A 26,243-nucleotide genomic window follows, 5' to 3' on the forward strand; every position below is an offset into this window, starting at 1 on the left:
GCCAGTCTCCAGGTATCTGCAGTTTTATTATTCATTCTTTGTCATCTCCTCAAAATTCCTCAAGTACCCATTTGTTTTATGACTGAAGGTCTATGAGGTTAATGACAGAGTGCAGGATGAGTGATGGGGGTCTGTAGGGTGAAGAGTATCTGTGGGTACATGATAGGTGGTCTGTAGGGTTGAGTGATAGGATATGGGGTAAGTGATGGAAGATCTGTGGAGTAATTGGGGATCTATAGGGTGAGTGATGGGGTATGTAAGGTAAGTGATGGATTCTGCAGGGTGAGTTATGGGCAGTTTATAGGGTGGTGATAGGGGATCTGTACGGTGAGTGATAAGAGGCCTATGGGGTAAATGATAGGGGGTTTGTGGGGAGAGTGAGGGTTTCTGTGACACATAAGGAGTCTATAAGGTGAGTTTTGGGGTTGTATGTGATGGGAGGTCTGGTGGGACGAGTAATGGGGTCTGTGGTGTGAGTGACAGAGGTCTGTGAGGTGAATGATGGTCTGTCTATGGAGCAAATTAAAGGCTGTGGGGAGAGTGATGGGTATCTTAGTTGGTAATGATGGAGTATGTGGTGTGAGTGATGGGAGGGTGGTGCAGTGAGTTTTGTGGGGTCTCTGGTGTGAGTGATGGGATCGTTAGGGTAGTGATGGGGGTCTTTGGAGTGAGTAATGAGGGGTCTATGGAGTTAGTGATGGGGTAGTTGTGGGGTACCTGATCAGGAGACAAGAGGTTGAGTAAACTGAAGAACTTGGATTTGGAAAATTCTCAGCCTGTCCATATTGCAAAAAGAGAGGTGTGTTCCGGAGAGAATGCCAAGGGTGTGGGTGGATGATCACACCTTAAAAGAGCTGACAGGTGTGATTCGTGGATCTAATCAGCCATCAGAGGAATCTGTGGGGTCAGTGATGGGGATTTGTGAAGTCATAGATTCGAGGTCTACATGATGATGATGGCAGTCTATGGCTGAGAGAATGGTGTTCTGTGGAATGAGTGCTGGAGGGTCTATGGGGTCAGTCATGGGGCATCTCTGGGGTTAGTCATTAAAGATCTCTCAGTATAGGGTCAAGATCTTTATTTCCTGATTTAAAAAAATCGTCCCCATCGCAGACTTCCAAGGTTCTCTTGTACCTTTGTCCCAACAGCTCGTGACAATAGCTCCACACAGCTCCTTTCTTCCCCCATCCACCCATCAGCCTGAGTTTGACAGATCAATTCGATTTGTCCTTCCAACCTGTGAAAGCAAGGATTGGAATCTTCTGGTAGGTGGAGAGTTCCTCAATAGCCAGTGTTCAAGCCCAGTTCATCACTCATTAGTTCTGCTTGCTCTTGGCTTTTGTGGCTTTGGCGTCCAGCGTGCTCTGGGCACGAGCAAGTTGCTTTATAGAATCAAGCACGAGGATTCCGGGCAGCAGCAGCCACAGGGCGTTCAAGAAGACAAAGTAAAACCAGAAGTAGAGCGGGTGGCCCAGCTCCCCATGCTGGAATCCCTCACGGTGCTCTGTCAGGAAATATAGCACATCCCCGTATATCTGACCTGTGGGAGATAGAAGGGGAAGAAGGAAATCCTGTAAAGAGGGGGAACAATTCCAAGCCATTTTCCAAGTCATCAGAGCTCAGGATTCCCAAATTCAGAGACATAAGAGTTCTGCAATCATATGGCTGAGGATTTGAGAAAACAGAAAAGTGAGATTTCCAGAAATCAGAAGCTGAGACTTTCTGAACTCAGGAGAGTTCATATCTCTAGAATTTAAGGAAGCTCAAAATCCTTTCATTCAAGACAGCTCAGGATTCCAGGACTAAAGAGAACTCACATTTCCAGAAAGTTAACAAAGTAAGAACATAAGAGGACTGAATCTCAGATGAAGGAAACTCAGAATCGTGATCCTGGAGGATCCGGGGGCTTCCCACCATCATGGGCCACCTCATGTAATCGTAACCTTCATGGGAGACTTTGTGATGGAGTGGGAGGAGAAATGAACCCTCCTCGCTTGAGAATGCAGGCCAAGAGGGTCGTGGCTGTTCCAGAACCTCAGGGAGTTTGTCATTCAGTCTGACTCAGCCCTGGATGGGCACATTGAGAGGTCCCACCCGCAGGGATGCCCCCATGTCTGTGGATCCCCCATCAAGCCCTAAGGCACCCAGTGTGGGCCCTCTCCTCACCCACAGAGACCACAAGCTGTAGGACAAAGCGGAGGGGCTGCTGGCGGAGAAAGGCGATCACCACCCATAGGCTGAGTGGTCCCCACAAGCAAGCTGTGATGGTCTCCATGCATATCGTGAAGCTATCATTCCTGCAAGAGAAAGGATTGGGGGGGCACTGGCATCACTGTGCTCTCCCCACAAGGCACCCCATTAGTGGTCCCTGACTCACCACCCCTCCAAAACACAGGTCTCCCTTGACAGAGGAAAACACTTACAGGATGTATCGGCTGTCTCCCTTGGCATACTCTTTCCCTGAAGAAGACAAGAGACATACATGAAGAATATCAGCAGGAAAAGGAACTCAGACTAACTTCCCCATGCCTCAGTTTTCTCATCTGTGAAATGGGGTAGTTGTTTGGACTCTAGGGTTAATATATGTATACAAGATAATGTGTGCAAACCTGACACAGAACAATAAGTGTTGCTGTGATTGTCTGGTATTCAATAAATGTTTGTGGAATAAAATGAGGCAGGTGTAAATGATGGAGTGAGGGACCTAGCCAATGAGTGAGTGACAGAGAGAGACAGAGAGAGAGAGAGAGAGGGAGAGAGAGAGAAGGTGAACAGATGAGTAAATGAAAGAGTAAGCAGAGAATCAAGAAAAAGACAGATCACCCAATGTAAAAATAGGAGACTGGAATAGGTTTTTCACAAAAGAGGATTTCCAAATAGTCAGTAAACACATGAAAGCTACTGAAACTTTTGTTAGTCATTAAGGGAAAGCAAATTAAAACCATAATGAGATATCACTCACATCCACTGGAAGGACTAAAATTTAAGAAACACCTGACCATACCAAGTGTCAGTGAGGATGTGGGAAACTAGAACTCTCATATACTGCTGGTGGGAATATAAAATGGCGCAGCCATTTTTTTTTTTTTTTTTTTTTTTGGTGCAGCCATTCTTGAAAAGTTTGGCAGTTTTTCATAAAGGTAAACACATATCTACCATGTGACCCAGCCATTCCACTCCTCCATATTTACCCAAGAGAAATGAAAGCAGATCTCCACACGGAGACTTGCAGAAGAATGTTCTAGCAGATTTATTCTTGAGGCCAAAAAGGAGTATTGTTTGTAACAGCAAAATATTGGTGGAAAATGCTATCAATACTGGAAAAGTCAAATAGTTCTGTAAGTGTCGTCATTTAAAAATAGCAAAGTTCAGAAGTGTACATAGCATGTTACCATTTACACAAAGAAAAAATAAAAATGATGATGATGATAATAAAGTAATATGGCATCTACTATCTGCCAAACACTGTGCTAAGTGTCTTACGTATATTTGGATATGACTCATTATCCCTCTTTTATAATTGAGCAAACTGAGGCTTACGTGTGTAATTTATGTGTAAAACCCTGAAAAGAAACACATGCAATTATTTGGGGAAACTTGGTGGATAGAAGGCAGATTTTCACTGCATAACTCTTTAAATTGTTTAGTTTTGGATCCATGTGAATATATATGCAACAAAAAGTTAAATAAATTTTAAAAATTTATTTTAAATGAATGGAAAAGAGTTGGTGGGTGGGTAAACATCTAAGCCAATCCCCGCCCAGGAAATTCCCTTCCACAGCACAATGAAGAACTCAGGACTCACAGAGTTGAGACAAGATGGCTTGGTCTCCGAGAAGCTCCTCGTGGTAGAGGCTGAACCAGCCCTCAATCACCAAGTGAATGAACCCACACACTGAAAACCAGCACAGGGACAGTCTCCGCCAAGTCCCCAGTGGGATGACCGAAGCATGACCTGACAACAGCCATGTGGTCACAACTAAGACCCCAGAGATGGAGAAGAGGCCAGCCAGGAGATGCCAGGTGGGGCAGTCATTAGGCACAAAGTTGTCCAGCCTCAGGTGCCGGGGCCAGTATGGGTGCACGGGGCTGGCACCGGTGGTCATGTCTTTGTAGGCTGATGGAGGTGTGTGGATATGTAGAAAGGATAATAAAAGGAAAGGAAAAACCTGAACAAATAGAGAGCACAGAATGAGATCATAAAAGCAAATTCAAATAGTTTATTATGACAAGAAATGTAAATGGACTCAATTAACCAATTAATACAGACATGATTAAAATAATCTAATTATTTACTGTTTTAAAAAACATGACTATAAGGCCACAGAAAGACTGAAAGCTTGTTCCAGCCCTCCGGGAGCCATAGGATGCAGTAGACACAGGAACTAGAACAGGTCCCAGCCCTCATTGGTCAGTTTGCTGGGGAAGATAGGAACCAGGCCTAGTCTCTGCCCTCATTGGTCACAGTCTGGTGGGCAGACACAAGAATCAGGCTAGGTCCCAGCCCTCATTGGTCACGCTTTGGTGGGGGAGCCACCTGATCCCCGCCCTCAGGGGTCACAGTCGGCTGGGGGAGACACAACGACCAGGTAAGGTCCCATTTGCAGGGGTCACTGTCTTGCATCATGCAACGGAAAGCTATTACCCTCCCCGTAGTCCTGGAAGCTGCAGGACAGAAGAGAGAAGACTAATCAGAACGACGACCCTCAGGTTCAGTGTGTGGGATTGCCCGACCCCTCCCGAAATTGCGCAGCCTGCGGCTAACCTGCAACAAAGAGGAGCCTTGCGCGGGGCGCTAAAGAGAAAAAGGAGGGTCAAATACAGAGACCACCAATCAGAACTAGAACCCTCTAGTTCAGCTGCCCAATGAGAAGGCGGATCTTCTGTCGTCCGGACGACCGCGCGGTAGCTGGGGGTCCTGCGCAGGCGCGTGGGGATGGCGGGGGTAGTGGGATGGCGCGGGGGGGGAGGGGAGGGTCTCACGCAGGTGCGCCGAGGGCTGGCCGTTTAGCAATTGAGAACTAAGGGGTGGAGTGGCAGGCCAGGCGGAGGGCACTCACCCAGCAGCGTGGCTGCAGCGGCCTCTCCCACCGGCTCCGGGGCCTCTCTAGGATCGCTCGCTGGCTCCGAAATATCCCTAGTTCAAACCCAACCCCTCACAGGTTCCGCCTTACGGAACTGGCCAATGGAGGGGGTGGGAAGGAGGCCAGTGCCGCTCCCAACCAATAGTAATTCTCTGTGCCGCCGACCCCGCCCTCACGCGTTGGTGCCATTTTCGCTGTTGGTTGAGACCCAGTCAGGCGTGGAAGAGGCTGGAAGGGCCAGGGTTGGTGGGCGTTTTCAGCGGAAGCCAACCTGCAGCGAGTCGCGGCTTCAATTTCCTATCCCCTTATAAATCCATCGGAAATCGGGTGTTTCTGTGCTGTTGAATCAGCATTGCGTTGTGTCCTCTTACCTTTGCCCTCATTTTCAAAGGCAGAGCAACAAAGTCTTTTCCCAGCCCAACCTTCAATCCTAATCCCCGAATGGGCAAGGAAACTTAATACAATAGGCAGATCAAATCCTACACGCAGCCTCTGCCTCTCCCTCAGGCCATCTTCGCCTCTCCCGACTTTAAGTCAGAAGAACCAATCAAAACCCAGGCCCTTCAGCCTTGTTGGCCAATTGGCATGGAGACCCTCAGTCTCCCCCTGCCAACTCTAAAGAACCAATCAGAACTCCATAACTCTAACCCAGTGGGCACCCAGACTAAGTCAGTATCCAGATCCAACCCAGGCCTCCTATCCAATTAGAACCCACACCCCTCAGTCCTAAGGACCAATAAGCATCAACTCTTCATCAGTCTTTCCCTCCTCTGTCCCAGTCAGAGCAACCAAACCGAATGGGGATCCCTCAGTTTTCCCAGCCAATTAGTATCAGGCCTCCCCTACATCCAAGTATCCAATCTGTCCTGGCCCCACTCAAATCAAGCAGTGCTATCCTCAGGCTCATCATCCAATCATGAATGATAATAAATTAACCATGAACCAATCACAACCTCCCTCTTCATGGTTTCTAGCTTCCAAACCTTTATCCATGCTGTGCCCCCTTCCTCACTCACTTCTATTCCCCACTGAGCAGTGAAGAGCGAGCCTTTTGTATACTTCCTACTTTTATTTGATAATAACAAACTGCATATAAAAAGGGACAAGGAAGGCGGGGAGGCCCTGGATCTCCCCCTCTCTGCTTCCCCAAGCATCCCCCGCCCCTAGGCCCCAGCAGGGACCACTCCCTTCCCGCCTTGTGGTGGGGTGGGGATTGACAGGCATGGAAATGGGGTGTGTGTGTGTGTGTGTGTGTGTGTGTGTGTGTGTATGGGTGTTGGGGGGGTCAAGGATGAAGAGAGGGTCAAGAATTAGAGAGAGGGCCTTCCCTCATCCCCCATCAGAGCTGGCACCCTGAGAAGGGGTCTTGAGAGAGTTGTGAGGGTCCACAGATGTGCCTCAGCCTATGAGACGGTAGAAGATCCAGCATCCAAAAGTGACCCAGTGACTGGCCCAGCTGAGCTCTGACCATTTGTGGACAGTGTATGCCATGCCGTAGCCCTGTGGGAGAGAAAGCAGTGATGGTCGGTCCCACTCAGCAAGAACAAAGAAGGTCTCAGGAAAACCTATCCTTTGCTCAAGGACGTTTCTGTGACTCCACTGCAACCCTGAGTGAGGCCCCAGAGAAGAGATTGGGTACATATGAAAGGTAAGCAGATTTAGTTTTTTTCTTTTGTATTTTCTTCTCTTTCAAAAATTTAAAAAACAAGTCAAGGCAATCCCACTCTCTGACCTGCACTCTCCCTTATATATAAAGAGCTCCTATAAATTGATTTTTTAAAAAGACAAAAATTAACAAAGGAGGTGAGTAGGCCATTTTCAGTAAAGGAAAAAAAAAACCAAATGGCTCTTAAATATACGAAAAGATACTCAGCCTCACTCATCATCTTCCTCCACTCAAACTGGCAAACATATCCATGAGGTCTGAGAGGCACTCTGTTGTCGGGGCGTCAAGCACGATCACACACTGCTGGTGGGAGGGCAAAAAGGTAACTTCTCCATTGCTGTCAAGACTAGATCCTACAGCTCTGTTTGCACCTATGTGAATCCACATGGATGTGAGGGTATTACTTGCTTCAGCACCACTTACCATAGGAAAAGAGTGGGAATCACCTGAGTGTCCACCAATAAGGGACAAACTACATTGTGTCACAATGGAAAAAATGAACGAGGACACTCTATGTCTTCATGTGGAAGGTTTTCAGGAATTATGTGAAAAAAGCAACATGCAGCACAGTGTCATTCATGTGTTACCTTTAGGGTAAAAAGCAGGGGGGGAGGGAATTAAAATATATTTTTATATCTGCTTATTATGCTTCAATTTTAGAAGGATAGTTTAATAAAATGAATAAAAGTGGTTACCTGTAAGAGGGTTGGGGTAAGACGGCAGGAATAAGACTTTCCCCTGAATATCTTGAATACTGTTTGGTTTTTCAACCACGTGATATGCATTAACTTTTTTTTTTTTTTGGTCATGCCGCTTGGCTTGAGGGATCTTAGTTCCCCAACCAGGGATTGAACCCTGGCCCCCGCAGTGAAAGCGCCGAGTCCTAACCACTGGACAGCCAGGGAATTCCCTTACATTTTTAATTGAAAATAAAACTTTATATTATTTTATATTTTGTCATTAAAAACAATTTTTAATTTTTTATTCAGGTTGAATGTGCAAAATCTGGGTTTTGCTTCTTTTTAAATAAAATTTTTGTTTTATTTTTATTAAAACTTTAAAAATAGTTAATGCAGGGTATTCCCTGGCCGTCCAGTGGTTAGGACTCGGCGCTTTCACTGTGGGGGCCAGGGTTCCATCCCTAGTCGGGGAACTAAGATCCCGAAAGCCACCTGGCATGGCCAAAAAAAAAAAAAAAAAAAAAAGAACTAAAAGAGAAGCTAAATTGGGATCCTGCTAGTGCCATATGAATAAACATTATTTTGAAATTGTTTTTCATTTAAAAAGGAGTAAAACCTGGAATGTGCACACTCCACCTGCATAAAACTAGTATATACATTTTAACGTACATTTTTTAAGTAGAATCCAGTATTTGCACACTCAGTGTAAGTAAAACTATTTTTTAACAAATTAAATAAAGCAATCTTGCGAATTCTACCTAAATAAAAATATGATGAAATAATTAACTTTTAAAAAAGTGAAACCTGGATTTTGCACTCCATCTCTAGAAAATAATAAATTTTATAAGTAAAATAAATCTATTTTGCACACTTCACCCAAGTAAAAGACCCAACAGTATGAATCAACCAGAGGGACAATGGGACAGGAGAATGGTGGAGCAGTGGCTAACAAGCTGGAGACAGATGACACAGGGTTCCCATGCCTTGGCCTCCCCAACTTTGTCCTCATGGTTCCCATGAACAGGTAGCACATCCCTGGGTAACCCCCAGCCCAGGGCCCCACCTCACCTGCTCCTCTGTGGTGTCGTCCACATCAACATCGAACAGGGAGCCCAGGTAGGCCAGGTGGAAGATGGCCAGGGCCCCAAAGAGCAGGTTTAATGCTCGCACCCCCAGGCCCTGTGGGGGACAGATGGATATGCTTGGCTGTTGGACCTAATCACCATCCCCCAGCCCCACTTTGGCAGGGGCACACAGGGAAATGCATAAGGCACAGGAATGAGGATGTCCAGAGCACCCACCCCCAGGGTAGGAAAGAGATGGTTCTAATCCTCCTATGGGAGCTCAAGGGGTATCCAAGGATGAGGGTACTGTTAGCATGAGAGCATCCAGGTTGGGGGAGATGTGAGTATTCAGGCAGAGGAGGAAAAATGGTGGGTGGGGCTTTGAGTTGGGGGTTTATGGTGATAAACATTGGTTGTCAGGTGGGAGGCAAATCTGAAATTCTCCATACTTCTTGTTGCAAAAAAAAAATGAGAGAAAAAAAAGACTCAAACGAAAGCAAATCCCCACTGTGACCTACAGGGCCCGCCTCTCCCCCTCTCACTCACTCTGCTCAAGCCGTACCGGCCTCCTCGCTGTTCCTCAAGTATTCCAGGCCCTCTCCCATCTCAGGGCCTTTACTCTGGTTGTTCCCTTTGCCTAGAATGCTTCCCTCCCTCACCTCCTTCAGTTAAAGAACTCAAAAGTCACCTCCCCATTTAAACTTGAAACCACTCAGCCCCTGATACTTACCTTTCTCTTTCTCTTATTTATTTTCTCCTTGGCACTAATCACAATCTAACAAACTATTATACTTTACTTATTTTTTATTTACCGTCTCCCCTGTTAAAATGTCTGTCCCAGAGGGCTGGGGCTTTGGTCTGTTTTGTTCACCACTGTGTCTCCAGCACCTAGAACAGTGCCCGATACCAGCAGGTGCTCAACAGATGTTCACTGGGGAAAATAAACGCTAGGTGGGTATACAGCAGTTGCTTGATAAATGTTACTTAGATAAATGGATGCCAGTGAATAGAGGTGAGGTTATGGAGGTGGATCGGGCACTGGAAGAGGAAGCTGGGCACCTTGAGACAGATATAAGATGGAGACAGAAGTAATTTTTGAGGGGGAGAGTTGGACACAAGGCTGCCTAGGCTGAACCCTCACCAAGCGATGCTGGTGTGAACAGTCCGGTGGGCACCGTTTCGACAAGATGCAGGCACTGAGGATCCGAGCCAGGCGCTTTCGGAGGACTAGGGCAGATGGAGGGGGAGCAGAGGTAAGGGCGTCAGGTTAGCCTCAGGGGACGGTGGTTCTAGCCCGTCACCAACCTTCCATCCCATCTACTGGGCTGGGTTCCGCCCTCACCGTGCTCCACGTAAGTGATAAACGCCAGGGACAGCAGCACCGCAGCCAGGTGGAAGCTGAAGCCCTGGGGTGGGGGTGGGGGGCAATGAGGTGAGTGAGGAGGAGGCCCTACCACCCCCATCCAGCTACCACCCTGGTCCCGCTTCGCCCTGCTCACGTGCAGGAGGGCGCTGGCTGCATAGGTGACCAGCACAGCTGAGAAGGTCCCCAGGCGGAGAGCATTCTTGAAAACATCTGCAGGGGGGGGATATGTGGGGCAAGAGTCTCCTGAGATTCCTCCCTGCCCTTCCTGGAGGGCCACAGGGCAGGGTGAGGATACCTACAACCTCTTGGGGCCCCCAGGGTGAAGTCTCTTTATAATGGCCTCCAACTTCACTTGTCTAAAAGTTAGCTCCTGATCTTCCCTCCCAACCTGCTGCTCCTATAGTCTCTCCCAAGTGCAGCCAGTGTCAACTACACCCTCCCAGTTTCTCAGGACAAAAGCCTCACTATCACCCTTGATCTGCCCCCTCCCCCCACAACGCCCATAACCAAACTCAGCAAATCCTGTCAGTTCTATCTTCAGAGTTTATCCAGAATCTGACCTCTCCTCCCCATTTCCACCGTGCCCTCCCCCACTCCCCATCTGTCCTCACAGCAGCCAGAGGGTCCTGGTACAACCTAAGTCAGCCCATGGCCCTCCTCTGCTCAGACCCCTGCTCTGAGATCTCTCTCAGAGAAAAAAACCAAAGTCCTCCCCGTGGCCAGAGAGGCCCTACAGAACCAGGCCCCGTCACCTCTCCGACTTCACCTCCTGCCACTGGTCCCCTCGCTCACTCTGATCCCACCACACTGGTCTCCTCACAGTTGTTCAAATGTGCCAGGTATGCTCCTGCCTCAGGGCCTTTGCACTTGCTTTTCCTTCCATGTGTTAAATTCCTCCCCTACATGTTTGCATTGATTGCTCTCTCACCTTCTTCAGGTCTTTGCTCAAACTTTAGCTCCTCAGTGAGACTTGCTCTGGATGATATATTTAAAATTGCATCCACCCCTACTCACGCACTCCTAACACTCCCAGATCATCTTTACTTGCTTTATTTATTTATTTTTTACCATAGCACTTCTCACTACCTGAACTATTGCGTATTTTTTTTATTATACTGCTACCCCCACAAAAATATCAACTCCACAAGGGCAGGGATTTGGGAGAATTTTTGGTCCCTACTATCTTCAGCTTGTTGTATGAATGAATGTGTGAAAGGGGTGTGGGTTGAGGACTGCCAACTTTCTTGGAGTGGTGACTTGGTGACTCACAGTTATTTAGCCAATAAGACATGGGCAGGTTCCAGCTTGTGACAACTTCCACCATGGACCGGGGCAGCTCCACGTTCAGTGGCTTAGAGACCGTCAGGTCCCTATGGGCAAAAGAGACACGCAAACTCATTTGGGATTTCAACCCACCTGATGGCCACACTTTTGTTCTTGGCTGTTCCCTCCCCCGGGAACACCCCCCTCCTCCCTGCAGCTCCTCTAGGCAGCACCCTGTGGGAGATGGGGCCCCCCAGCCCTCCCCACCATTCCAGGTGATCCTTCTCCTCGGTGAAGCCAGCCCCCGCCAACGTGGCCGTGGCCTCGGACAGAAAGCCCACAAAATAGTTGCTGAAGTGGAAGGAGACAGCGCTCTCATAGGCTCGCAGCCACCTGCAGGAAAGGAGCCAGGGAGAGAGAGGCATCATGCCCAGGCCCCAGCATGACACCCCACCATGTGCCAGCATCCCTGGCCCCTCTCTGTAGACTCACCTTACCATGGTGCCCCTAGGGGTCAGGAAGGCAGCAGAGAAGAAAGGAAGGAGAGTCAGAGAGGCCCTGGAGGTTGGCCTGAGTTGTTCATCAACAAGACAGACAAATATGGCGGCAAAAGAGGTGCGCTGTGACAGTCCCACACATCTATCCATCCGTACACCATCAGTTAGTTTCAGGTAGCTCAAATGGATGTGTGAGCTGCCCTATAATATGACACGGTCCCACAGCTTCACGTGGCCAGACATCCAGACCCAGGGACTGTTAGAGGCTGACTTCACAGCCACATGGCCAGACACACATACTATCAGACTTCAAGCTCTCTGACCTGATTCGGTGACCATAAGATACCCGGAAGTCCTTTAGTTAGGCACAGAGACCATCAATCACCCTGTTATGCATGCACACACAATTCTGCACTCAGGTAGTCATCCTGTCAGTTGTACAATCAGACACGGTCAAAGACAGGCAGCATCTTACACTGGAAAAAGCATAGGTTCTGGATTCAGGCCTGGGATTAGTGCCTGGCTGCTTAGTTGGGTGACACTGGGCAAGTCATTCCACCCTTCAGAGCCTCATTCAGCATCAGACACAATCAGCGGCCAATGAGTAGGGGAGAAGGTCATACAGTCAAATAGCTGGATGAAATCCTAGTCACACCAGGGGTGGGTGGTCGGTTCTGCCCCTTAGCTAGACAATCCCAAGGAGGCAGACCCACAGGCAGAATCCATCACAGACATGTGCATGACACGCAACAGTCAGACCCACTCCCAGCCAGGGTTACGGACAAGCCAGATTTATCCTATCCAGTGACAGCCACATACTCCCATCATGGACAACCGCCCAGCCAGACAGCCAGAACTCCAGTCCCACACAGGAGTCCCTGGCTGATAGGTAAACAACCTATACAAACCCCTAGCTAGAGTCACAGACAGGTCAGTGTTACCAACCAACACATACTTGTGGCTCCCCATTGCAGTTACATAACTTGCTTCTGATGGTGAAATAGCGGAACAGACGGACAGCCAGGCACAGTATGTGACGGAGTATCCATTGTACATGGAGTCATAGGGCCAGTCTTGGTCAAACCACAGCCACAGACACTTAGTCTGTCTGGTCACCGAGTGTATGGTCAGACAGTCTCAGACTCACAGAACCAATCAGTCACAGACTGTGCACCCACCCCCATTCAGCCCCACTTGCCCTCAGCACCTGCCCTCATTTACCTGGCTTTGCGTTTCTTGCTGTAGTAACAGAAGACAGACAGAAGCATTAAGAGACAACTCAGAGCTGGGGAGACCCCAGGTCCCTCCCCAAACCCCTCAGTGCTGGGCAGAGGCCTCGAAGGCTGTGCTCACTTGCGAAGGAGGCGGTCACCATCAAGGGGGATGAAGTACGGGAAGAGGTAGGGGCCCACACAGGTGGACAGCACAAGGCACAGCAGGGCCAGCGCCAGACTCCGGGCCACCTTCTGCAGCCATCGGCGGCTCTGTGGGGATCAAGGCTCCATGAACACTGCACCGTGGTGGCTTCCCATGGTCCCTGCCCACCTGTCCACCCAGGACCTCACCAGCGGGCGGCCTTGGACGGCCTGTAGGTAGCTGTGGAAGGATATCCAGGGCCCAAAGACGATGGTGCCCACGAAGTAGAGGTAGCCCATGAACTCCACGGGCGAGGGCACTGCACCCACCTCACCCCGGTCCAGGTCGAAGCCCAGAGACACCGCCTTCATGGCCACAATCATCTGGGCCCCTAGGTGTGGTGCCCATGGTCAAGTGGATGAGCAGAGACCAGGTCAGCATGGGGGGATGGGGAACACCAGGTGAGAGGCGGTAAGAAAGAAGAGCAAGTGTGGAGAGGTGGGCATGGGGCCAGACAGGCAGTTGAGCAGGTAGGCCCAGGACTGGCAGATGTCCTGACTCAAGAGAGTCAGGCATGGACATGAGATGGGACAGACAGGTGGGGAAGAGACATGGTAGAGAGAAACACAGATGTAAGGGGAATCTAAGGGCTGCGTGTCCAGTGGGCTAGGCAGATGAGGGAGAAAAGTGGGGAAGGAGAGACAGGGTGGGGGTAGTTAGGAGATGTGGAGTGGGGCTGGAGGGCTGGGGCAGGGGAGAGGGCCAGGGCTGCCTACCTCTCATCTTGTGCCATGTCACGGTGTCCACCATGTGCATCTCACTGAGGAAAAAGGTGGTGGTCTTGGCCCTATGACTCCCCTGGCCTCAGATACCACAAAGGGGGGAAACCAAGGTGCAGAGAGGGTATACCCTTCCCTGCCCTGCACAACCTCATGGAGGAATAGTTCTCCAGGGCTCCCTCCTCCAGGGGGAGCTCCAGTCCAGCCTGTTCTGTGTAGCCTTCGGAAAGAACAAGTCTCCCAGATTTCCAACCCCTCCAGGCACACCCCACGTCCTCCCTGTCCTGGACAGCCTCAGGAGGGGCGGCCTGGGGATCCCCCCGCCCTTCTGCTGACAGCGTGGGGATGAGGACATACACCCATACCCCATGAGTAGGTAGATGAGGATGGTGACGGAGAGGAAGACGCCACGATGGGAGGAATGTCGGCAGAGGAACAGCACGAGGTAGCACAGGAGGCTTAGCAGCACGACCCAAACCATGTGCAGCTGGAAGAAGTGGTAGAGGCTGAAGAACCCGCCTGCCACGGTGCTTGCATGCTTCAGGTAGGATGGCAACCCTTTGGGTGAGAGAAAGAGAGAGAGAACAAGATAGGGAATCAGAGCAGGGCTGGTAGAAGGGCAGCCTGGGCAGAGGACGTAGCTCAGGCAAAGGCTTAGAGGTTGGAACATGGTGGGATTGCAGGGGGCCCAAAGCAGGTGTTGGGGAGCTGGGGAGGTGGCAGGGCTTGGGTTTAAAGAAAAGAGACATCTGTAAAGGTCACTTTGGGAACCTTGGAGGAAATTTGAATAACTTATATTGAATAATATTATGGCATCAAGATTAAATTTCCTGAGGGGTGATGGTTGAGGCTATGGCTGTGGGGGGGAAGATGTCTTTGTTCTTGGGGGACACGCAAGAAGATTTGGGATGAAGTGTCAGCAGGTTATTCAAGTGATTCAGGAAGATGATAGATAGGCAGATGGACGGATGGATAGATAGGTAGACAGGTAGATAGGTAGATAGAGCAAGCTAATGTGGCAAGATGTTGACAGTTGGAGAATCGGGTGATGCATATATGGGTGTTCATTGTACTATTCTTTCAACTTAGCTTTTCAGTAACTTTGCAACTTTTCAAAATGATAAACCTGGGGAAAAATAAAACATCCATTTAAAATAAAAGAACAAGAAAAAAGAAAGTGTAGAACTTCTGAATCTCAGCATCCCATAGGAATCTCGGGTACTTGGGATCTTGTTTGGATATAGGCTTGCCACGATTTCTGGAAACATTTCAGAATCCTAGAATCCAGATATTTTATCATGCCTTGATTCCAGAAATCCAGAATGCCAGCATTTTGGAAGCCTGGAATGTGAGAATTTCAACTTGTCAGAATCCCCAAACCCCATAACACGGCACTTTGGGATATATGGTACTTTCCATAACCCTGCGACATCAGCATTTCAGAAACTTATAACCTTGGGATGTAGGCATTTCAGGATCCCAAGATTCAAGAACCTCAGTTTTCAACAGTCCCAGAGCCCAGGGATACAGAAAGGTATGGCTTGGCATGGCAGGATGTGGCTTGGTGTGGTGTAGCATGGGGTGGCTGGGTTAGTGGGACATGGTGTGGTAGAATGGCGTTTAGCCTGGTGGGCTGTGGTAGGCTGGACGTGTACGAGCCTGGCTTGGCTTGGCAAGATGTGGCAGGATGATGTGGGGCTTGGTATGGATGAACGTGGCAGGTGTGATTTGGCCTGGCGTGGTGGCCCATGGTGTGGCAGGCACTTACCAAGCCTCCACAGGAGGCGGCAGGCGAGGCAGATGGCAAGGAGCAGCCAGATCTGGTCAAGGCCCTGCTGGGCAGTAGGCAGGAGACAGCCCTGCAGCAGCTGCTGGAAAAATTCCTGGCGGCTGAAGGTGGCCATTGTGGACCCCCACGGATGGATGGACAGATGGATAGACCTGCCAAAGGGGGGGACATAGAAGGAGCTTAGCTGGGATGTCCACGGGGCAGACGATGCTCAAGAGATGGACTTGAGCACTCAGATTTCAGTCTGGGGCTGTCCAACCCTTGTAGAGACAGGGTACTGGGGGGCTGGGGGAGGGTGTGAGTGTCAGGTACATCAGATTGAGCTGCCACCTCTGTGTGGGGGGGTGTTCTGGGTGCACACACACAGCCCATGACCTGCGGTGAATGAAGGACCTGTGTTTCTTGTATGCTGGGAACAGTCCGGGTCCGATAGTGATTGAATGGTGTACATTCTAGGCCCGTATATCAAATTGGGGGGCTCCCTGGTTTCTGAGGTAGAGTCACTCAGTGTGGAGGGCAGAGAGGGAGATCCTGTGACACTTGGGGGCCGTGTGCATCTCTCCTAGAACGGATGTGGGGGGTGTCCTGTATCCCCCGCGCGCCCCATCCCACCCCCACCCGGCCTCTCCCGGCCGCCAACAAAGCCCTGCCCAGGCCCGGGGGCTGCAGGGAGATGGAGGTGGTGGTAAGGGACACAGCAGAAGGGAGAGTTGGAAAGGTGATGGAGAGGGGGCCCTAGCACACGCGCTGCAGACCCGCAAGGGGAGGCCGGCTCAGGATGCGAGCGGGAGAGCCGCACGTGCACTACCGGCGACCTACCTGGCAGTAAGAAAGCTGCGGTCCAGGGGGCCGGGGACGTACAGCCGCCGCCACCGTCGCCGCCTCCTCCGGGCAGCCTCCCCCGCAGGCCGCAAGGCCGGGACCAGCTGCGGCTCCCAGGGCGGCGCGGAGAGCGGGCCCTTTAAATCCCGGGGAGGCCCGGCCGGCCCGCTCGGCCAATAAGAGGACAGGAGCGGGGCGGGGACGGAGGAGGAGGGGAGCGGGAGGATTGAGGGAAGGAGGAGCGGGAGGTTGAGAGGAGCCGGGCGCGGGAGGACGTCGGCGCGTGAAACGTTGGATCCCGCACCTTTCCGAACTCTTGGTGTGCCAGTCCCTGAAGAGTCACGTCGGGAGGTCTTCTGGCCGTCCAAGAACAAACTGTCCAAACGCCAAATTCCTAATCCTTGGAAGCCGAGATGGGAAAGATGGGGGAGGGAGGAGAGAAAGTCCGTTTCCCCAGCCATCCACCTCGCCACCGAAGCTGCCCACCCGTGCACGTCTTCGTGTCACTGTTGTGCCCCCTTTTCACAGATGGGAAAATAAACCGAGGTCTCTCCTTTCCCATCCTTTGAAGGAACTATGGGAATTTCCAACCCTCTCCAGCAGCAGGGACCGGCCAGAAACACCAGTACTGACTGTCATCCAGGAGCAAAAATTCGGTGCCTGTGCTTTCCCCTAGGGACTCCTTCCGGAGGCTAGTACGGAGCACCGATTGGGAGCATTTATAAAGCACTCAGCATCCCCAACAATGGTTTGTATTGGGCCCTATCTGCACCAACTCTGAGGATTTATGCAGCACTTGCTGTCTGCCTACCCTACCCTGCAGTGTCTGGACACTCCGCTCTGTCCCTAGGCTGATGAAGGGCCTTTTTCCAAAAGAGCATTTATTGGGCACGGACTGCATACTTACTTAGCTATCAGGTGGAAGTGAGAAGGAAGCCAAGGTCAAGCTGGACCCCACCCTGACCTGAGGAGCTAAGGAAAACAGGTTCTAATCAGATTAATGCCTGCCTGTATGGAGCTGGGCAAGCCATGCCCACTCCCCGGGCTCCAGTGTGCCTTTCTGTTAAACAAAAGAGTGGGATTAGCAGTTCTTTGCTTGGAAATACCAATGGCAATTGAAGAGAAATGCATGTCACCTCTCTTTAAAAAAATGTTAACATGAAGTTAAATGGAGTTTTAACTCATAAATGAATATGCATATATTACAAATGAAAAATATTTAACAGTTGACTCTTGAACAACGCAGGTTTGAACTGCACAATCCACTGATAGGTGGATATTTTTCAATAGTAAATACTTCGGTACTACACAGTCCTTGTTTGGTTGATTCCTGGGATGCAGAGGAACTGTGGGTATGGAGGGCCGGCTATGAGTTATACACGGATTGAACTCTCCCCCAGTTGTTCAGTGGTCAACTGTAATGGATAATTACATAGGCCAGATGCACAAATATTCCTTTCTTTAACAGCAGAATACAGGCCATACATTTTATGACTTAGACATCATTCTATTTTTTTCCTCAGTTTTCAAACGTACTCAAATCGAGTCAACAATGACCCACAGCACAAGCAAGAAATATTTCCTTTGGTTGCAAGACCTGGCATTTAAAACTGGAAGATCCTCACTATGCGTACCCTGAACTTCACAGACTTGATTGTTTCCATCTAGTCTTTTGATGTGTGTGACAAAGAACTAGTCTCTAGATTCTAGGACATATGAAGGGCATCTACAAATCAATAAGAAAAGGACAAACAATACACTAGAAAATGTACAGTAGACATGAATAGGTAATTCATGGCAGAAGTCACCTGAAATAACCAATATGTATAACATATGAAAAGATAACTCAATCTCTTTATCAGGGAAATGCAAAATTAAAACAACAGATATGATTTCATATCTACTAGGTGTGATATTTCATATTTTTACCGCTGGAGCTTAGTAGAGAGTGGGCACTCAATAAATATCTGTCAGGCTTTATAGCCTTTGTAGTCATTCTGGGTTATAATTTCTAGGACACCTTAAATGGTCTCCCTGTAATTAAAGATGAAAATTAAGACAAAGAGATCCCATTCTTTGCTTATTAGATTGACAAAAAAAAAATTGCCAAGCCTCAGAATGATGTTTTCTCTCTCTCATTTTGTCTCTCTTTTTCTCTCAGTATCTATCTATCTATCTATCTATAATTTTTTCTAAAGTATTTGATTGTAGTTGCAGGTGTGATGCCCTTTCAATTAAATACTTCAGTATAAAATTTCTAAGAACAAGGACATTTTCTTACGTTCCTACCAGCAGAGTATGAGGGTTCCAATTTCTCCACATCTTCACAAACACTTTGTTATCTGACTCTTTGATTCTAGCCATCCTAGTGGGTGTGCCAATACTGTCCTTTTATAGGAAAAGGAAATCCTAGGTCACGAGCTGAATTCCTTTAACAGGTCTTTTTGGTCTCTTTCAATCTGGAACAATGTCTCCATCTTCCATTAACTTTCGCGATCTTGATTTTTTCGAAGAGTACAGGTCAGTGCTTTGGAAGAATGTCCTTAAATTTGGGTTTATCTGATGTTTCCTCAAGATTAGATTTGGATTATGCATTTTGGGCAGGAATTCCACAGAAGTGACGCTGTGTTCTCCTCAGTGTATCTGGAAGCACAAAGCATTGGTTAATTCCAAATTGTTGGTATTAGCTTTGATCATTCGATTAAGGTGGCGTTTTCCAGGTTTCTCCACCGAAATGTACTCTTTCCCCTTTGTAATTAATAAGTATCTTGTAGGGACATACTTTGAGATTATGTATCTTTCCTATTTTTCGTCAAACTTCCACTCACCAGTTTAGCATCCATTGGTGATTCTTGCCTGAAGCAATTACTACTATGATGGTGGCCATATGATGATTTTCTTTTACATGTATAGCTGGGATTCTACTGTGAGAAAGAGCTTTCTCTTCTTCACCATGTATTTTTCATTTGTTTATTTGTATCAGTGTGGGACTCGTAATTTACAGGTTAAAATCAGTTACTATCTTTTAAAAATTAATTTATTAATTAATTTATTTTTGGCTGTGTTGGGTCTTCGTTGCTGCACGTGGGCTTTCTCTAGTTGCGGCGAGTGGGGGCTAGTCTTCTTTAGGTGCTTCTCTTGTTGTGGAGCACGGGCTCTAGGTGCTTCAGTAGTTGTGGCACACGGGCTTAGTTGCTCCACGGCACGTGGGATCTTCCTGGACCAAGACTCGAACCCGTGACCCCTGTATTGGCAGGTGGATTCTTAACCACTGCACCACCAGGGAAGTCCATCTCAACCATTTTTAAGTGTACAGTTCAGTGGCATTAAATATATTCACATTGTTGTGCAATCAACAGCACCATCCATCTCCAGAACTTTTAAAATATTTCCAAACGTAAACTCCATACCTGTTAAACATCAACTCCCCTCCCCTCGTCCCTCAACCCCTGGCAACCACCATTTTACGTTCTGTTTCTATGAATTTGGCTACTCTAAGTACCTCATGTAAATGGAGTCATACAGTATTCACCCTTTTGTGACTGGCTTATTTCACTCAGCATAATGTCCTCAAGGTTCATCCATATTGTACCATGTGTCAGAATCTCCTTTTTTAAGACTGAATAGTGTTCCATTATATGCATATGCCACATTTTGTTTATCCATTCATCCATTGGTGAACACTTGGGTTGCTTCCACCTTTTGGCTATTATGAATAATGCTACTATGAACACAGGTGTACAGATGCCTCTCTGAGACCCTGCTTTCAATTCTTTTGGTTATATGTCCAGAAATGGAATTGCTGTATCATATGGTAATTCTATTCTTAGTTTTCTGAGGAACCACCGTATTGTTTTCTGCAATGACTGCAGCATTTCACATTCCAACCAACAGTGCACAAGAGTTCCAACAAGGTTATCCTAACCAACCCTTGTTATTTTTTGTTATTTTATTTATTTATTTATTTTTATAGTAGTCACCCTAATGGGTATGAGGTGGTATCTCACTGTGTTTTTTTTGTTTGTTTTTTGTTTTATAAATTTATTTGTTTATTTTAGTTTTGGCTGCATTGGGTCTTTGCTGCGCATGGGCTTTCTTTAATTGCGGTGAGCAGGGGCTACTCTTTGTTGCAGTGCGTGGGCTTCTCGTTGCGGTGGATTCTCTTGTTGCAGAGCACAGGCTCTAGGCTCAAGGGCTTCAGTAGTTGTGGCACGCGGGCTCAGTAGCTGAGGCACACGAGCTTAGTTGCCCCGCGGCATGTGGGATCTTCCCGGACCAGGGCTCGAACCCGTGTCCCCTGACTTGGCAGGCGGATTCTTAACCACTGCGCCACCAGGGAAGCCCCTCACTGTGGTTTTGACTTGTATTTCCCTAATGATTAGTGATGTTTATAATCTTTTCATGTGGTTATTGGCCTCATTTATATATATTCTTTGGAGAAATGTCTATTCAAGTCCTTTGCTCATTTGAAAATGGTTGTTGTTGTTGAGTTGTATGGGTTCTTTGTATGTTCTGGATATTAGTCCCTTATCAGATATATGATTTGTAAATATTCTTTCCCATTCCATGGATTGCCTTTTCACTCTGTTGATTGTGTCCTTTGATGCACAGAAGTTCTTAATTTTTACATAGCCGACTTACCTATTTATTTCTTTTGTTGCCTATGCTTTTGGTGTCATATCCAAGAAATCATTACCAAATCCAATGTCATGAAGCTTTCTCTCTGTTTTCTTCCAAGAGTTTTATAGTTTTAGGTCTAACATTTATATGTTTGATCCATTGTGAGTTAATTTTTGTATATGATATGACCCAACTTCATTCTTTTGCATGTGGATATCCAGTTTTCCCAACACCATTTGTTTAAAAGAACGGTGATTATTTATTTTAATGCTCAAATTGTTCTAGTTTTGGCCAGTGGGAGTCTCTTCGAGCTGGCTCCTGTGTCCTTTTGACATATCTCCATAATTTTTTTAAGCACATCGTTCCTTTAGATCACATCAAGATGTTTCAGGCTCATCTTGTACTTTCCCAGTCCTGGCCCTGGACTCAGACATTTCTCCAAAGAAACTTCGTTTTCTTTGAGTGGATAATGGCACTTAGGACACCAAGATCTGGGCACTAGAAGTGCTCATTGCTTCTGTAGTGTTGCTGATTCTAGGCCCTCTCCGTGGACAGAGTTAGGATATAATATGGATGTGTATATGTTGTGAATCCATATACACATATGTATGTAAATCCATACACACATCTATCTTTCTACTTATACATTAAAATCCATGAGTTCCTACTGACATCTGTTGTACAATACCAATCCACCACCAGAGTGTCCATCCGAGCCTTTCTCTGTTTCCCTTTCTGTTTGTAACTCCCTTCTCCAACAGTGAGAAACCTGATTCTCATTAGCCACAAGAATTTTACTTATTTGCTCAGTCCTAAAGTACACATTCAGTAGTTTCAGATTCACTAACCTGATTCACTGTGGAAGAGAAGTCTACCAACTAGAGGTCAGTATTTGTTACAGTCCATTTTGTCTGTAGCCGGATGGATACCTTGTCCAAAAGTTACCTCAGTTTGGGAATTCCCTGGAGGTCCAGTGGTTAGGCCTCTGTGCTTCCACTGCAGGGGGCACGGGTTCAATCCCTGGTAGGATTTTTTTTCACAGCTTTTAGAAAGTTTTTTATTGGTTGCAATGATATAAAATGCATCATTTGAATCCCCCCCCGTCATTAAGTGCTTGCTAGCAACAGCATAAGAAAACTTTCTGTACATCTGACAAGCTCAAATGATTTATTTCATGCTGGAAGGGGAAAAATAGCAAACACCACTTTTAACTTGTCTGTCTATAATTAACCTCTCTCTCTCTCTCTCAAAGCTACATTGGTTAAAATCAATGGACACCCCCTTTTGTATCTCAATTTGTAAATTTTAATGTTTTCTTCAGAATAGTCTATTATATCACTCTCCAACTAGAAACAATAAAATTACTAACAGCAAACTTCAATAAAAGAACACTCTCCAGATTAACAACTCAAACAAAATGTAAAATGTAAATCACGTATAACACAATTGAAGTGTCCAAAACAATTTAAATAATTTTAAATATTTTATTTTTAAACTGCTACAAATGCTTTATACAATATTTCAACATAAAGTCCCCATAACAGAAATGTAACAAAATGGGAATGATAATGAAAGGGTTAAAGTAGCACAAATTCACCAAACAAGTACTAAACTACAAATTTTAAGAGGTAGATTACTTTTAAAGTTGAGAACAACAACAACAACAACAAAACACGAATAAAACAGCCATTTTCCACCAACTCAGTCATTAATTAGAGGGAAGGCATATAATAATGCATGGAGAAATGATACTTGTATACTCAGATATAGGCCAATTCGTTGTATTTTTAAAATCTCTATTAGAGACTGATGTGTAAAACCTGATAAGTAAATTCATTTACCCTTAGGTGTAGACATACATCTATCTATACAGGCCTGTGATGTATCCCGGGCACTGATATATTGCTACGGTCTCCGATAATATAATAGTTATAAGTTAGTGCCAGATAATAATTTGAGAGGATAATGTCCATTTGGATATATAAACATGATACTGGAAGAGGCATAAAAGAGTCCATATCCAATCTGGTTTCCTCTCCAATATGCTGGCAATCGGCTTGTGATAAAAAACAAACAAACAAACAACAACAACAAAAAAAACAGGCTAAGAAAGAAGCTAAATGCCTCTGTCTACAATTCATTTAAAGGAAAGGCATCACGAGCTGGTGTGACCAAAACATTATAAAACGAGTGCATCAGAATCCGTCATCCCTGAAATCTACAACAAACTATTGATAAAACAGCAAACTTGCTTTGCAAGATTAGGTTCAACTCATTCCTTTCTCTGCTCTGTGTTAAAAGCCAGGGCCACGCTCAGGTCTGAGTTATCAGTCCCGTGAAGAGGAGCCAGGTCAGCTAGCCCATCCTATAGCGCCCTCCTCTGTGCATCTCAATCACCTGCGAGCCCAGCACGTGTGTTGGGCGCCAGCGAAGAAGCGGATGCTTGACTCTAACCGGGGCAACAAGAAGCCTGCTGGCAATCAGCTGTGTGTTAGGGTTTCTGAGTCAGCTTCAACTGGTCTTGCAAGCTTGGTAGATTTCATATGCTTTGCCGTAGTGCTTATCCTAAGTTGAGCATGCATTATCTTTATTTAGTCAATTAAGGTTTGTTTCGTTTGGGGGCTTTTCTACAGGAAGTTCCTAGAAAGTAAGAAAACTGAAGATAAATGACAACATAACACAACCTTATACGAACTGACCATGTTAAAGAAAAGGTGGGAAGACCATGGGACAAATGTTAAGATAGAAACAGGATGACTCGGAAGGTGTGTGGGAACGTGGGTGTCCCACGCAAAAGAGACATGCTGGGAAGGACACAGACAGTCTCCTTGGAGTGATGTGGCAGAGATGGTATGTGAGAAATCAGCACCATTTTGTTTTTTAACCCATTTCATGATAAATGGAAAAGCTTGGTCTGGAATTTCGTTTTGCTTCTCCATCACTTATTTACATGTCCTTAACTGGCTGCAGTGGGAATATAGTATTAACCAACAACAACAATGAAAGCAGCTCTAAAAGCAGCACTGAAAAATGTAAAAATGCCTTGGGATTTACAAAGTTCAAAGATGGGTAAGAAGGGAGTCGAAAATGTACCTCTTTCCTTATCTTTTTGTCTTACAGTCCATGGAAATGAGCCTTCAGCAACAGCTCTAACTAAATGCAGTCCCACCAACAAGCCACAGGTGGGCTCCAACCCGACCCGTGGAAGGTGAGTCCGACACAGCATTCGCTGGATTAAGAGCTGTAACAGGAGAATCTAGTTGGTGGTATGCCTCTGCTGCTTTGTCCTAAGAAAAAGATTTGGAGCACATGCCTTTTTCACACCCAGATTGGCACAGTGGCTTGTGCTACAGGAAATTACCAAATGGCAAATTCTGCTGAGCTCTCAGGGTAGAATGGAAAACTGACATCGTTCTCATGGCTGACTGCAAGTGTATACTTGAAAATGTGGAATCCTAAACTGGCATTTGAATGTAAAACGTCTGAGTGCTGAGGACTAGCCGTTAATCACAGTTATGATGAAACACACAGGAAAAGGGTGTGCTGCCAGTTCAGGGATGAGTCCTTGAACATGCAATGGGGCAAGGACAGCGAAATCACTGAAAACCAGAGTGAAAGTGGATATTTCCAAACTTGTGCTATGAAATCACCCCTGAATAAAATTTACAAATAGAAATATACTGAAAAGGGAAGAAGACTAGTTAAAACAACTCCTTGGGCTTCCCTGGTGGCACGGTGGTTAAGAATCCGCCTGCCGATGCAGGGGACACGGGTTCGAGCCCTAGTCTGGGAAGATCCCACAGGCCGCGGAGCAACTAGGCCCGTGAGCCACAACTACTGAGCCTGTGCATCTGGAGCCTGTGCTCCGCAACAAGAGAGGCCATGATAATGAGAGGCCCGTGCACCGTGATGAAGAGTGGCCCTCGCTTGCCACAACTAAAGAAAGCCCTCGCACAGAAATGAAGACCCAACACAGGCAAAAATAAATAAATAAACAAACCAATGAACCGACATTAAAAAACAAACAAAAAACAAACAAAAAAACAACTCCTTGCCCGTGTAATACAACAAACATGGAAAAGGACGAAGCCTCCACTAAGAGCCCTGGGCTGACACAGATGGACCATCACATCCCCAGGCCTGCACCTAGGATCCCAGCTTTATACCAAATTCACTACAAGGTACTAAGATGACCACAACTCTCTGAAGAAACTCCCACTCTTCTGCCCAGATGATCAAAATATGATGTCCCACTGAATGCTCATTTTGTAATTCCCAAAGATACTTCCCAAGTTTATGGTCACGGAAGCCTGCTTCTACCAGCTACAGTCAGAATAATACCTGTGTCTTCTTAACTGATGCTTCTTTGTTTCCTTTTAGGCCAAATTTCATTCCAGCAATGTTAACTTACAAACAAAGCAAAATAATTAAAACTAACTGGAGCAAAGAATAGAGACACAATTTTATTAGGCACTTCAGTCCTTTGCAGTCTTAAGGGCTCTTCAAAAGCACTGGATGAACTTCACCCAGACAGTTTTCCTTTATAGTAAGTTAATTTTTTCATATCAACTTTACCCTTGAACTGTATAAATGAGATCCAGTACAAAATAACTGGGATGGTACTATCGGGAAAAAGGAGAATACACATATACATTCTAAAGCATCAACCACCTGGGAAATGTTTTTCAGTACAGTCCGTGAAAACGATGGCATGTTCTGGGTTCTTTAACCTTGAAAAGGACAGGTCAAGATATTAAAAAAATAGTTACTTGAGTTAGTTCTTCCTGGTCGCCTTCAGTGAAGCTGTGTTTGAAATATGATTAAGGTTCATTTGTTTCTGTCTGTATTCCATTTTAGGATTTTACCCCATCCTTGTTAACTTCATTTATTTTTTTAAGTATGTGAAACATTAACATGGTTTCAAAAGTCAGAACTTTATCAACAAGTATGTTGTTGTGACAACAAGAAGTGTCACTTCTCTGTCCCATTTCTTCTAGCTGGCCCTCACCCAGCCCTCTAGGCAACCAATCTCAATATGTGCTGGTTTAGCCTTCGTATGTTTCTTTTTTGTAAAGGTAAGCAAATATACGTATGTTTTCTTATATCATCTTGTTTATTACACGAAGGGTTGCATACCCTTTTATGCACTTGGCTTTTTTTCCACTTAACAGTATGTCCTGGAAATCACTCCTCATCCATCCACAGCTTTCTTCCTCGATCTTTTTACAGCTGCATAGGACTCCCTTGTGTGACTGTA

General features: G+C 46.7%; 2 protein-coding genes and 1 long non-coding RNA gene across 9 annotated transcripts; 1 reads left to right on the top strand and 2 right to left on the bottom strand.

Annotated features, from left to right (window-relative positions):
* Positions 1 to 1,063: 1,063 nt before the first annotated feature.
* Positions 1,064 to 5,143, bottom strand: EBP (EBP cholestenol delta-isomerase). 3 transcript variants are annotated; one of them, XM_059051233.2, is made up of 5 exons: positions 5,061 to 5,143; positions 3,806 to 4,169; positions 2,424 to 2,460; positions 2,167 to 2,297; positions 1,064 to 1,540 (listed from the first exon to the last, which is right to left on the bottom strand). In XM_059051233.2, the coding sequence occupies exons 2-5, from the start codon at positions 4,104 to 4,106 to the stop codon at positions 1,317 to 1,319; spliced, it is 693 nt and encodes a 230-aa protein (XP_058907216.1). In that variant the 5' UTR covers positions 4,107 to 4,169; positions 5,061 to 5,143; the 3' UTR covers positions 1,064 to 1,316. The 3 variants fall into 3 exon arrangements, with proteins under 3 accessions (XP_058907216.1, XP_066879176.1, XP_058907218.1); XM_067023075.1 differs by having other exon boundaries at positions 4,766 to 5,115; XM_059051235.2 differs by lacking the exon at positions 5,061 to 5,143 and adding an exon at positions 4,646 to 4,664.
* Positions 4,567 to 25,762, top strand: LOC136793367 (uncharacterized). Its single transcript, XR_010838568.1, has 3 exons — positions 4,567 to 6,732; positions 23,620 to 23,836; positions 24,107 to 25,762. It is a non-coding gene; the product is annotated as an uncharacterized lncRNA (long non-coding RNA).
* On the bottom strand, positions 6,134 to 16,967 carry PORCN (porcupine O-acyltransferase). Of its 5 annotated transcripts, none has more exons than XM_059051209.2 (15): positions 16,364 to 16,827; positions 15,524 to 15,696; positions 14,121 to 14,313; positions 13,753 to 13,796; positions 13,186 to 13,367; positions 12,974 to 13,104; positions 12,842 to 12,859; positions 11,616 to 11,630; positions 11,391 to 11,516; positions 11,130 to 11,230; positions 9,994 to 10,070; positions 9,837 to 9,900; positions 9,636 to 9,721; positions 8,499 to 8,609; positions 6,134 to 6,584 (listed from the first exon to the last, which is right to left on the bottom strand). In XM_059051209.2, the coding sequence occupies exons 1-15, from the start codon at positions 16,825 to 16,827 to the stop codon at positions 6,483 to 6,485; spliced, it is 1,887 nt and encodes a 628-aa protein (XP_058907192.2). In that variant the 3' UTR covers positions 6,134 to 6,482. The 5 variants fall into 5 exon arrangements, with proteins under 5 accessions (XP_058907192.2, XP_066879174.1, XP_058907194.2 ...); XM_067023073.1 differs by having other exon boundaries at positions 14,121 to 14,881; positions 16,364 to 16,498; XM_059051211.2 differs by lacking the exon at positions 12,842 to 12,859 and having other exon boundaries at positions 16,364 to 16,967.
* Positions 25,763 to 26,243: the final 481 nt, after the last annotated feature.

The sequence above is a fragment of the Kogia breviceps genome, chromosome X (assembly GCF_026419965.1).
Source record: "Kogia breviceps isolate mKogBre1 chromosome X, mKogBre1 haplotype 1, whole genome shotgun sequence".
Lineage (NCBI taxonomy): Eukaryota > Metazoa > Chordata > Mammalia > Artiodactyla > Physeteridae > Kogia > Kogia breviceps.